This window comes from Periophthalmus magnuspinnatus, chromosome 24 (genome assembly GCF_009829125.3).
Source record: "Periophthalmus magnuspinnatus isolate fPerMag1 chromosome 24, fPerMag1.2.pri, whole genome shotgun sequence".
NCBI classification, from domain to species: domain Eukaryota; kingdom Metazoa; phylum Chordata; class Actinopteri; order Gobiiformes; family Gobiidae; genus Periophthalmus; species Periophthalmus magnuspinnatus.
The window spans coordinates 20885539-20899581 of record NC_047149.1 but is presented as its reverse complement, the minus strand read 5'-3'; the positions used below and the strand labels follow the sequence as shown (position 1 = coordinate 20899581).

At 38.8% G+C, this 14043-nt stretch overlaps 1 protein-coding gene across 1 annotated transcript in view; it reads left to right on the top strand.

Moving 5' to 3' along the window:
• LOC117392670 (neurexin-3b-like) overlaps window positions 1–14043 on the top strand; it is a 565984-nt gene that overhangs the window by 512323 nt on the left and 39618 nt on the right. Inside the window, exons 21-22 of the mRNA XM_055232346.1 lie at window positions 1556–1645; window positions 5670–5980. Of these exons, the coding sequence (XP_055088321.1) occupies window positions 1556–1645; window positions 5670–5980 (401 nt within the window). The remainder of the gene's footprint in view (window positions 1–1555; window positions 1646–5669; window positions 5981–14043) is intronic.

Sequence of the window (14043 nt, the reverse complement as noted above, 5' to 3'; positions counted from 1 at the left end):
TTACTACCATTATTACCGATTACTGCTACTGCAACTACTAATAACAATACTACTACTATTACTACCTCCTACTAATGGTACTACAATTACTACTACTACCACCATTACCATTGCTGCAGCTATACTACTACTACTACTACTACAACAGCTGCTGCCAGTACTAAGCTACACCGAATAATGAAGTGATTTTATTCAAATTAATTCATTCATTCCAAAGACATTTACACAAACTGTAACCTTGGGTGACAATAGCGCCTCATTCAAATGCTCACCCTTCTACATGTACACAATGATGACAAACCACCTCCTCACCTGGCATCCCAACGACGTACCGCCGCCGTTTACAAATCTTTACAACCCGCATCTCTCCTTTGTCGAGTATTTCAAATCATCTAATGCTATACGGGCTTTCCACTTCAAATGCCTCTGTGATTGTCAGACAAAATATTGCACCCGAGCTCACGACACAACATCCCAAATCCCATAATAGCAGCAGTAATACCGCTAACACACGGAGGATACCCCGTAAAGATGTTCTATTATCCGTAATTCCAGTTTACCTGTAATTCCGTGGTCTCCGTGGATTGGGATAGCAGAGGCTGTTATCGCAATAGGCCCCCAAAAGACCTCCCGCCATGTTAGTAATGACCTCATTTCTATGCACTGTCCTCTACAAAACTATGCCATTCCGAGACGCCCCAACTGCTCTCAATAGGTTTGTGCCGTTTTAAATTACCTCTTCCCTTTTCGAAGATACAGGTAGCAAGCTTCTTTTATTCCAAATCTGACACTCCTGAGGATCATTGTTCAGTCCTTGAAATGTGAAAACAGGTGGTGTCCAGATGGATAATAGTCCATATGGAGACAGTTAATGCATGGTTTTAATAAGTCATTTTTGATTCTACGATGCAATGATTCATTTGTTGGAGACTTCTGGGACACGTTTCACGAAGCAGGTCAAAGAAAACCTCTGATCTTAGAGGTTTTAAATAGATATGTGATAAATCCATGGGTTTCTGAATGATAAAATATATATATATGAGAACCAAACTCAAAATATTGCATATAAATGAAGCTGGAACCCATGAGTACGTAAGAAGAATAGAATCCATCAATAACTGGATGGATAGTATTGGCCTTAAGAAACTTCTGCTGCTTTATACGAGTGAAATCATACTAAAAAAATCAATTAGGCTGACATTTGGTGCGCTTAAAACAGGCTAGACTCATGTACGCCTTACTTAAACTTAAATTTACATTGGCTTTGCGCTAAACCTGCTTCACGAAACTGTACCTCGGTTTTCTGCTGTGCTGTGTCTGAGCGTCTAACCTTACGTTTTCTTCCAGGTTCTGTCTGTGAATATGTCTCTCTATGATGCAGTATGCTATAAATCTGACTTAAATGACACTTAAAGCTACCAAAACTCTCTTTAAAGCTGTTATAAATCACCATAAACTACGATAAACGACATTATAAACCAGTGTATAAATGTGTGATGTGTGCTGCTGTTGCCATGTCCTCTCAAGCTCTTTGTCAAACTCTCAAACTTTAAAGGCAACAGCGACATTGAGCGCTATCAAATGGCAAATAAGAAAATCCCGTTCAAATATACCCGGCCAGTAGAAGATTGGCTTCAGGAGAAAGGTAAATCTATGTCGACCTTCCAGAATGTATCCTTTTGTTTTGATTTTATCTGTCATTCCATCGGCTTGTTCCCCCCTTCTCAACCTTTTTGGAGAATGAAACCCTTAAACCTTAAACTAAAGCCAGAATAGAACCAAACCAGCATAGTTCGTTTCACCTTTCTCTTATTTATGTTATATTTTTGAGTTCACATGCCCTCTTGTCATCGTCATCTTTATTCAGATTTTCTTTAATCATGGTGTCCAGTTAAAGGGACTGGGTAAAGGATGCACCATTGTCTAAAAAGAACATTTTTCGAGGTTTTGGGGTTCAAGCCAACATTGAAAAAATCTGTTATTAAAATCTGAGTAAATAAAACTGCATTACCAATGAAAAAAAGATTAAAAACACAAACTTTTGTCTGGTCGTTCAGTTGGCAGCTTTTTGAAAAATGAGCGAGGTATTGGCTTTTACGATTTTTCCAAAATGGATGATTATTTGCAAAACCAGGCTGTCTTATAACGTGTACCTCTCCAGTACAATGAGCAGTGTGAAGTAAACACGTACACATTTACAAGTTTAATAGAATACTAATGTTCTTCGTGGGTTTCAGGGTGACGTGAAAGGCCATTTACCATTTGTGTTTAATAATTCAAAGCAAAAGACGAAGTTTAAATCCGTCAACTGGACAAATCGTTGTAGGAGTGAAGATGTTTCGCTGCTCATCCAAGCCACTTCTTCAATTCTCGTCAGATTACCCATGGAGACTGCCTTATATCTATCTGAAGGGCGGGGCTAACTACACATAAGGCAGCCTCCACCAGTAATCTGACCAGAACCGGAAGCGAAGCGGCTTGGATGAGCAGGGAAACGTCTTCACTCCTACAACGATTTAACGATTTAAACCTCATTTTTTCTTATAGATCAGACCTCAGGGGGATTACACGGACATCTTTAACCATTCAAAACAAAATATTATATCTTTTGAATGGTTAAAAGTATTCAAAATGGCGCCTATAAACCGCAGACTGAAACCCATGAATAAGTTAACTCGTTTAGTTCATCTAGCACCAATTAAACACTATTTTAGATGTAAACTTAGTAATGAACTCTACAAAAAAATTCGGAAAACAAGCTGTTAACCTAGATTTAACTTGGAACAGCTTGGTCCTGGAAACCGACTGCTTATGTCAACCATCACCAGCCAAATTAAAGTAAATTGACTATCGGCTGTCATCTGTGTGGTAACAGTAGTCAGTCTGTTGTGAAGAGAATTGGCTCCGTTACTAGCTGTGTTTGAGCACATACTAATCAGCACGCCGCTACCTTTGAAAACTTCATGAACAGCAGGTGTAACTCCCGCCAGCGCCGACTACACTTCACACATGTTCCAGACTTGTACCTTGTTTAATGATGGAGAGATAATTGGGATTTTTTTTCTTTTTTCTGACAGCTACTTCAAATGTAACTCAGTCAACGCGACCACATTAACGAGTCAACACCTCGCTCAGATACAACCCACAAACTTCCACTTAATTATATTTACCCTGCGTAATATCACTATAAACGTCACATAAAGTTGCTAGCGTTCAAACATCTTCTTAACCCGATTATAAAGTCCCTTTAACAACTGCTTTAAACCACCGTAATGGTCTTCAAACGCATGCTCGACTCCACGCCTCATTTCTTGCTTCTATGTGATACACCCCTGTCACTTCCTGTTGTTATATTACCCATACACCCTAGCAATGTAATGTGTCTGCAAATTATACAAGCAAGATTTCAATTATGATTCCATACTGTGAAAGTTTGGTGTGTTTTATAATTAATGCATGAGCTGAATGCTTTGACAACGATATTCAGACGTTGCTAATGACATAGAGCATGACGGTCGCTGAGTGTGTATGGTGCATGCTTTATCATAATATGCCACGGATCGTATACATTTTTATTAATCACTGTAGCAAACCGGTCCAATGTTTTGTCCTGAGAATATTAAGTGTTCAGGCTCATTTTTCAAGCTTTCCCCATACGCCACCTGCATGTGTATTGTCCTGTGCCATAGGGCTAGCTCCTATTTATGCACACTGTTCTCTGGAGTTAACAAGTTCCATAATGCATTCTCTGGTATCGCTTCTTGTAGCTGTATCATTTATAATACAGTTGGGAGAGGATCTGCTTTTTCTTTTGTTTCCTCATTGTTTTCCATGCGCATCCATATATAATATCCCAGTAAAGCAGTTTATAAAGTGTTGATAAATGGAGTAGAAGTTGTTATTAATATAGTTTCTACCATAAGCGCAACCGGTTAGCATCCCAAAGCATTTTTAACAACATTTAGTCGCTGGAATTGTAAGCTTACTTAATATGACAAAGCTCACTGAGTAACGCTAACATAATGGACGGAAAACAATATAATCACGTTGTTTTTGGGGATAGTATTACCTAAAAGAATATAAATGGACCAACTAAACTCTCTCAGTACTGTAGTTTAGGCATAGCAATACTTTGTTTACTCCAAACTAAACTGATTTTTAACAAAATTTTAAATCGAGTTGTCATTTTGGGAATAAGAAAGCACATGTCCCTCTAGGGGTTCCGTACTTTGCCCAACTAGTCAAGAAAAATAAGTGTTTAAGGTTAGATTTGACTAAAAAGCAAGTGTGTTGGAATTCATAGTCTCCGCACGGGTTTTCGCAGACAAAATCGCAGCTTACAAATGTGATAATGAGAACAGTTGAGGAAAGCACTTGGAAAGCTGGCAAAGAAATTCGGCAGTAGAAGAGCAAAGATGTATTCTATAAAGAGATACTATACGGTCGTGCGTTAATGGGTACACACTTGGTCGCTAGGTATATATAACCTTAATAATCATGAAAGAATAGATTTTGCAGTGTGCATGCCATGAACTGTCTCTTGATTAATTTTAAGGTATTTATTTTGAATATCCTAATATCAACAGTCAGTTCATAGGGATTTACTGAAATTGTTGACTTAAAACGCAATTAATTTAATCATTACTAGGCATTTAAAGAAGAGTTAATCAAATGGTCTCCAGGCAAAACTAAATGCCCAGAACTGCCAAATATTGTAAACCTCGGGTGACAGTTGACACCTTAGGGTAGTTCAGTGGACTTTAATAACAGGTACTCCTTTCTGTAAACAACTAGGGGGTGTTAGTTTCAGTGTAGTTAGCTCCTCCCCTTAGACAGATATAAGGAAGTGACTTATCAGAACTGAAGAAGCTACTGCAAAAAAGAGTGGCAAAAAAGTGTTAGACAAATCCATTTTAGTTTTTTAATATAAAATAACAAAATGCATTATAAGTACACATTATAATTTCTTCTTCTTCTTTTTCTTCTTCTCCTTTTTTCCTTCTTCCTTTTTTCTTTCTTCTTCCTCCTTGTTCCTTCTTCTTCCTCCTTTTTTCTTCTTCTTCTCCTCCTTCCTTTTTCTTCTTTCTTCCTCTTCCTTCCGTTCTCTTCCTTCTCCTTCTTCCCTTTCTTCTTTCTTCCTCTTCCTCCTTGTTCCTTCCTCTTCCTTCTTCTTCCTCCTCCTTCTTCTTCCTTCTACTTCTTCCTTCCTCTTCCTTCTCCTTCCTTTTTCTTCTTTCTTCCTCTTCCTCCTTGTTCCTTCTTCTTCCTTCTTCCTCCTTCTTCTTCCTTTCTCTTCCTTCTTCCTCCTCCTTCTTCTTACTTCTACTTCTTCTTCCTTCCTTTTCTTCTTCTTTCTTCCTCCTTCTTCTTACTTCTACTTCTTCTTCCTTCCTTTTCTTCTTCTTTCTTCCTCCTTCTTCTCCTCCTTACTTTTTACTTCTTCCTTCTTTCTTCTCTTTTTTACTATTCACTATAAACCATATATTCTTAATAAGGATTGAATTGAAATACTTAACTGACCAGTGACTAAAGTTTGCATTAATGTCTTTGGGATAATAATCGGCGATATGCTGTAGTCAAAATACAGTCTAAATAAACATAAACATGTGTCATCCAAATCGACACTGTATCATTTTAAACAAATCCATCTATCCATTCTTCTACATTAGGCCGACAGCTGACAATCTTCAACACCCAGGCCACCATCTCCATCGGGGGCAATGACAGGAAGCGGCCCTACCAGGGTCAGCTCTCCGGCCTCTACTACAACGGCCTCAAGGTCCTCAACATGGCCGCCGAAGGACACGTCAACATCAAGGTGAACGGGAGCGTGCGATTGGTCGGAGACGTGCCTACGAGCAAGGGAGCGGCGCGAACCACCACCTCAGTGCCCCCGGAAATGTCCACCACCTTCATAGAGACGACGACCACACTGTCGACCACCACCACGAGGAAACAGCGCTCTCCACCCACTATTCAGGTAAAGCAAAACGTGACACTTGACAGGAGCCATTAGCCGAACGCTGCCGGATTTTCGTTTCATTTATCTTTATTTATACAGAAAGAGCAAAATGAGAGCACCAGAGTCTCTTTTTCATGAGTGTCCTGTTACAACACAGTACAAAACAAACAAAACCACTACAAAGGTCCATTTAAAACATTAAAAACAGGTGCTGGTGTGATTTTAACATTTTTGTCACCAGATTTTTAAAATGCATTAGTAGCATCGATGTGTCTAGTTTTCCATGTCCTTGAAATTCCATTCCAGTGTTTTCCATTCATATCCGTCCCCTTAGAATGAAAAGGTGTTACAGTATATGTGTTCTGGGTTGTATTGAGATTGGGAGATTTAAAGTTCTGACACAGCACAGTTGAATGAGAAAATGTTGTTTTTTTTTCTCATATAAACCTAGAAAAACCAAACTATCCAAAATTTTGATAAAGATGTACAAAAGGTATTCAGGAACAAGAATTTATGAATAACTCGACAAATAGAGGCGTATAATTCAAAGAGGATGTTTTTGGTCTCTGTGTGGACTTAAAGCCAAAAGTGTATATTGCAAATTATCAGCCAACTTCAGTAACTGTTAAGAATCAAATAAAAAAAAAAAAATACATGTCACAGTGATCAGTGGGAATCAGTGCATCACATTTTATTTTATTGGAGATTCAGTTACCTCTATCCAAAGATTTCTGCAGAATCAACCCATAGATCAGACGTGTCAAACACATTTTCATTGAGGGCCCCATCAGTAAAATGGCTGCGCTCAAAGGGCCGGATGTAAAATAAATGTAAATACTTTTTTTACTTGTTAATCAACTGTTTCTGTATTTATTACAGAGTTAAGTTACAAATATTGCACCTGCATTTGCCTAGATGTAAAAATATGGCTGTGTAACTGATAAAATGACATTTTAAGACCATCATACCTTTTTATTTATCCTGTCGAGGGCCACGTAAAATGATGTGAAGGGCCACATTTGGCTCGCGGGCCTTGAGTTTGACACATGTGCCATAGATGGTACATTCCTGTCATTTAGAAAATCCATTACTAGCTAGTATTTGTTTGGCACTGTTATCTGATCATTAACTGAAGTGATATTTAAATCCAGTAAGTGCAATTAGTTGATAAGACGATCACCCATCAAGCAGAAGAAGATACCAGATTTGGACTTTGCTAGAATTGCACACTGCCTTTGTGTTCTTTAGCAAGACATTTTATCAACTTTGCTAATGTCTGACTTTATTATTTGACAGTTGGTATAGGCCTGTCACAATAACACATTTTGAAACAAGATATATTGCTACTGAGAAATATTGCGATAAATGATAATAGTAAAACTACTTTATGCCACTGATACAAAGCAGAATAATCCAAGTAAACCATTTTTTAAAGATACTGTATCATTAAAAGGCCTGAGATGCAATAAAGTTTTTTATTCTATCATCTACAACTCAAGTCTTACCTTAATACATAAAAATGGCAAAAATCTCTCCACTTTTTCAAATATTGAGCCCCAAAATATATTGTTTCAGCTTTCATATATTGAATGATACGCCAATAAAATAATAATCATGACAGGCCTAAGTTGGTACCATAGACTGTAATTATAAATTGACATAGCTAACCTCCTATCCGCCGCTTTCCAAATAGTATAAGTGATCATGGGCTGTACTTCCGGCTCCATCGACTCCAATTCACTTTACATAAAAAAACTCTCCCCCCTCTCTCTGTAACTGCTGCTGTCCGACTCGTCATTTTCGTCTAAAATGTTCGTATTGACCCTCTCTATGTGATCCTGGTGTTTTTATTTCGCTATTGTGGCTGTAACTCAAGATATGAACATTAAAAAAAGACAAATCGTCCGCTTTCTTTCGCTCCTGATAGCGTTGACAACAGGTTTGACAGCGTTGCTAAGCGCCCACATCTTGGTTTAGCAAGCGGTGCCTTCCACAGCTTTGGGTCCAAATTCACCTCTATAAGTGCTTCATTTGACTGGAGACGAACGCTATGGGTGACGTCACACTCCCTTCGTCCACTTACAGTCTATGGTTGGTTCCCTCTAAGGTTGCAGTAGTTCTGTATCACAAGTAAATACATAAACACTGGCTTGCTGTTTTTAAGACCGTATGAAAACCTCTTCATCTCTTGAGTCTGATAACTGCATATTGACCTGTTCTGATACTTCGGAGTCAGACTGTTGGCCATGTTCCGTTTCCCCCCTTACCTGATCACTCAAGGTCACCATCGTTATAGTGTATTCCTCATTCGACGGCACACTCTAGCACCGCTGTTAAAAAACCAACTTACACTCTTTCCATTCTCCTCTCTCATCTGTCACCCCGACAACACGACACTGTACGTTTTGGTTCCAATCATCCACACCAATGAATGTCACCTCACTTCTAGGAAAGTAATCACGCCGTGCCGTCCGGTGACACCCAGAGGAGAAATTGAACTATGAATGTGTTGTTCATATTGAAGTCATAAGTCTTCTTCGTTTCCCTCCTCAGTCAGCGCTTGTCATGTTACCGTTATCACGCTCTTCACTTTAACTGCAGATAGTGTGTGACGCTTGTGTATTAGCGGCAGTGGTGGAACATAACAAAGTATAAGTAGTAAAGTACTGTACGTAAGTCAAGATTTGAGGTATATATACTTAAAGTAGATTTAAAAATGTATTATCAAGAGCAGATATCTGTACTTTTCTACTCTACTACATTGGAACAGGGCTGAAAAGTAAAAGTTTTATTTTTTATTATTGTTTGAGACCTGCAGAAAAGGCTGAGTTTTTTTGTTTTTTTTTGTGTGTGGTTTTTTTTGACACATTCATAATCTGACCAAAAAATAAATATAAATATAAATATAAAGCTGGAAAAAATGATAGATTCAATTGTTTCTGCACAAATCTTCATCAAAATCACTACATTTCTTTGCAAAAAATAATACTTTTTACTCTAAGCACATATTTAAGTGGGTACTTTAATATTTTTAATAGATTTTTTCATGTGATACTTTTACTTTTACGTGAGGTTTTTTTGTTTTTTTCCAAGTAACAAAATTGAGTACTTCTTCCCGCAGTGGTCAGTCTAATATTGAGGTGTCTTCCAGCTAAGAATTGTGTTGTAAATCTCCTTAAATGTTCGTATTTCCATGGCGTGAGGTGACAATTTCTGTATTTATTTGGCAGAAAGTAACAAAACTTTTTGCAGCCTTTGTTACGATCAAAAATGATTCTAAACATTGGCATATTTCTGCTTTATTTTAAACATTAGACTGTGCAGAAAAAGTGTCTCTACCTGATTTTTGCTCCTGTACAGATACATTTCAGCTCTTGGAGTCAAAATAAGGCCATTATATATTGTGTGCATCTCATTATAAAGCGTGGTATCGTCTCAGAATCAGGAAGTGCACTGTTATTATTCTAGTTATTGTTAGCTTTATCGTCAAAGTAAAAGTTTGCTGTGGTCTCTGAAGTTGAAGTTCTCTGAAAGTTGTCAAAAGCACTTATAAACTTGTGCTGAATAACTGGGATGCTGGGAATGCGTGATGAAATTTAAAGGGCCCGTATTGCGTCATTTTCTATGTTATAATGTTATTTCCTCATCACAAACCTACCTGGAGTTGTGTTTTATTTCATTCACACATGTTTAACGCACAAACCCTGCATATTTAGGCTGAGTTCTTCTCTCAAACTGGAAACACACAGCGGAAAACGCACTGCTCCACCTCATGATGTCATTTGGTAATACAGGAAGTGCTTCACTGTGTTTTTAAACTCCATACACCTTCACTGTTGTGTAATATAGGACCTTTAAGCATCAAGTTGCACAGTGAATTTGTGTAACTGCTCGTGGAGATTGTGGAGTTAATGCTTTGCCTGGAATCTTCCACCGTTTGGCGTTAATCATAAACATATCTTGTGTTTATTCACTTCCCTTCCATCTGTAGCGGTGACATTTTGAATCATTTCGCGTCAAACTATAAAATGTGAACGTCACCTATTGAACGCCACCAAACACCCTGTGATCTGGGGGAGAAATCCAGCCCGAGCTGTCATAACTCGGAGTTGAAAATCTTTGTAAACCTGCGTGACTTCAGTAATCCCAGATACATTACGCAGACGTCCTCTTCATTCTCAAACAAGGTCGAGTCAGATCGCACTGGTAAAAAGAGGCATTTCTGAGTTATACGCTATTAATTTCAAGGGTAGTCAATACTTTGAAAAAGATTTTGTGCAAGCGCGTTTCTTTTCAAGGTGGAAGGATAAAGTGATATGTCTTTTGTCAATAGCAGAATGGAGACATATGTTCCCACTGTAACTTTCCTCTGCAAGCAACTTCATCCTCAACTTCGAAATAGTGGAATGTGCATTGATGAAAAATGCAACGTCACGCTGTCTAGACACAGTTTATATAGTCTGATAATCTTAACTGATATAGTGCACGGTTAAAATAACTTTGAATGGAAGTAGTTACCCCTAAAAAGTTACATATTGTCTAGTGATGCAACTGGAGTTTGGTTTGGTTTCATTATCACTCATTTACTCTGAATGAGCACAACGGCTTCAAGATCTGAGTTTTGATGGAGTCCAGTTTACCTTAGTTACCCTCATAACTAGAGTAAGCAGCTTATGTCAGACGTGTCATTTGGGATGCGTGAGGTGCGTTACAAAGATGTAAATTTGGCAGATTTCCCACCAGTTGCCTTTTTGTTCAGTTGCAATTTGTCACATCCAGTCCATTGTAGTGGGTGATGGAAAATATTTGTAAGTTAATTCAGCTTTTTATCCATTTATTTATTTTACTTATTTATTTATTTATTATTATGTATGTATTTATTTGTTTATATTTATTTATTTTTATGTATATACTTATTTATTTATTTACATATTTATTTATTTTTTTATTTATCAGACAAGAGTAGACTTTTTTTCTTTTTTTTTTTTTTCTTACCTCAGTACAACTAACCTGGAAAGAGTTAAAAACATGTCCCTATTATCAAAGCTATTTTATACTGAATAATTTTAGATTTATTAATGTCACGCTATCCATGGATTTCTGAGTGATAAAAAATTGCCACTGTTGCCTTTAGCAATTAAAAATTCAAACAAACTTTTCTACATTCTGTAAACAAGAAGCTAAAGTCCATGAATAGTTACGTTTTTTGTCTGTCTTTTTTCTACAAACCAAACCATCATGTTTTCGTTCTTAAATCTATTCTACGGACGCTGGAAAACACTGAATTAAACAGACAAACTAACACACTTTTACACCAGGATCAGAAGTTCCCCAAATCTCCTCTCCTCTTCCTCACACAGACTATATTCATTTTTCATCTACACCTATGTTCCCATGGCGACGTCTGCTTTGATTCACGCCGCTGTGCCGAGGAATTTCATTTGCCAGGCCCTTTAATTTTACGGCTCCCTCGCCGGATGTCAACTACGCCGATTCGAGAGGTGCAGAGAGGAAACCTGCCCCGTCTTGGCACATTTCCCCGCCCCTCCGGGTAGTATAGGGGCGTAGGGGGAGTTGAGCTATCGCTAGTGATGTACTGCAGTGTTCAAAGTGAGCTATAGGCACCTGACATCGCCTGGACTGGCTGTAGTGCCGGATAGTATGTGCGCTGAATTTTGAATCACCGCAAGTCTATTTTCGGAGACCCAATTCCGGCTGTTTCCTTGCGGAGGTGAGGAGTGTTGAATCCCAAGGCGCCAAAGGATCAACGGAACGGGGCAGACAGGGGCGGGGTAGTGGAGAGAGCCAATCTCACGCTTAATTAATGATCGCTCCGACAGGATATATACGCTCTGCGACAGGCGGGCGCTAGCTTCTTTCCACTTTCTTGTAGGTGGGTTTTTTGGACACTCGGATGGGTCAGGTGGTCCACCGGGGGCAGGAACAAGAGGATGTAGGATGTGCTGTTCACACCCTGGTGCACAGTGTTGTTTCAGAGTGTGAAAAGGAAACGGCTCGTGTGAAGATGGATAATCCAGGTTGGGAAGGATTTAAAGTATGAAGGAAGGAGTAGGAAGAAGTCAAAGGGAATGGGTTTGGTTTTTACGTTCAAAACAGCAACTCGACGGTTTAGCTGTGCTTAGGACTAGCTCAAATCCACCTTATTTCAGTGGCAGGGAGTTTGAATGATAGATTAAATAAAATAGTTGATGCAAAAGGCTCAATACAAATTTTGAGTCCACGATGATAAAAAAAAACAACAACGCTGCAACACAGAAACCACAATGTCATTTTACCCATTTATTACGTTGTTTTCTGATCTATGTTATAATTTAGGCTGATTTAAGCTTCGGAGTTCTTCCCTCAAATGGAAAACACTCCACCTTGTGATGTCATGTGGTGATACAGGAAGTGCTCCGCTGTGTTTTTAAACTCCATACACTTTCACTAGAATCATTTGGATGATTTCAGCTCTGGAATTGCCCAATCTTAACTGAACAAAAGGTAAAAAGTAGGTGTTAACTTGAATACTACCACTTTGACATCACAAGGTGGAACGGAGCATTTTGAGCTTGGGAGATGTAGACGACTAAACAAAACACAACTCTAGGTATGTTTTTGAGAAGGTAACAACATTATAACATGATTTAAAGCTCACAAGAGTCAATTTTGCGTAATATAGGACCTTTAACTGTAATCCTAGTATAGATAATTTGACTATTTGAAAATTCCTCTCAAGTCCTAGTTCAGCTCTTTCCATTATTGATACTTTTTCCAAATAAGTTTCACTGTCAGTTAGTTTCTTGGATGTCCCTGTGGTAGAAAAGTCTGTAGTTTGCTCATACTTTTGCTTATCTTCCTTCACTCATCTTGAACTGACTGGTAGCTGTTTTATCCCTTATTTGTAACACTGGTTGTACTGCTTGACCAAACATGTAGCTTAAGGATAACTTTGTTCTCTTTACACTGCACAGTTTTGTCGAAAATGAAACGGCTTTCCAATGTGTGCAGATAGATAAAGCCTGGACGAGATGGATGGGTCCTTTTAAATATGTCAGGCAAACACCATAAAGTAAAATCATGTGGTTTCGTTTGCAACTGCAGGGCAAGAGAACATTTTAGTAGGAGTTTTATTAACACTCAGATCAGTACCTTAAGCTGAAATAAAGAGTCTTAAATATGTAACAGGTGGAATAAAGTAGGCAATGTTAAAGTGATCTGCCTTTTTGTGGTTTTAGACATGATGTTTGATTGCCTGGCAAATCCAGAATGAGCTCTCTGTATTTTTTTATAGACTGATAGAAGTCTGGTCGCCATGTCCCCCATTGTGTCTCAGGTCTCAGGTTTTTTTCAGTGAGACGTGTGAAACGAAGGAGCTCATTTGATCACCTATGATAGTGAGTTTAGTGCTTCGCCCATTTATTCTGCAGAAATCCGCCATGTTTTTCCATCCCATGATATTTGTTTCCTATATTTTTGCTGATAAAGACAGACCATGCATGTCCGCAATTGGCTAATCCACCTGTCAATCACGCCCACCTGAAAATGGGGAAATTAAACAGTGACCAGACTCACATCTTTGTAAAGTATTAAAGAATTGTGTTGACTTTAAAATCAACCTGTAGTAAGATTTTAAAACATTTTTTTCCTATCCATCCATTTTCTTCTGCTTATCCGGGGCGGGGTCATGGAGAAAGCAGTCTAAGCAGAGACACACAGACTTCCCTCACCCCAGACATGTTCTCCAGCTGCTCCGGTGGGACCCCAAGGAGTTCCCAAGCCAGACGATACACTTAGTCCCTCCAGTGTGTCCTGAGTCTTCCCCGGGGCCTCCTCCCGGTCAGACAAGCCCGGAACACCTCAGCTGGCTCCTCTTGACGTGTAGGAGCAGCGGCTTTACTCCGAGCTCCTCCAGTGTGACCGAGCTCCTCACCCTCATGCTTTCCAAAATGTATTTGAATAATCCTACAATCCATAACTTTCTACGCTCCACTGTTGCTTGGACGGCAGACAGATGTACGACTACCACGGATTAGGACAATTAAAAGCACATTACGCAACTTTTCTGGATGACGTCTGCC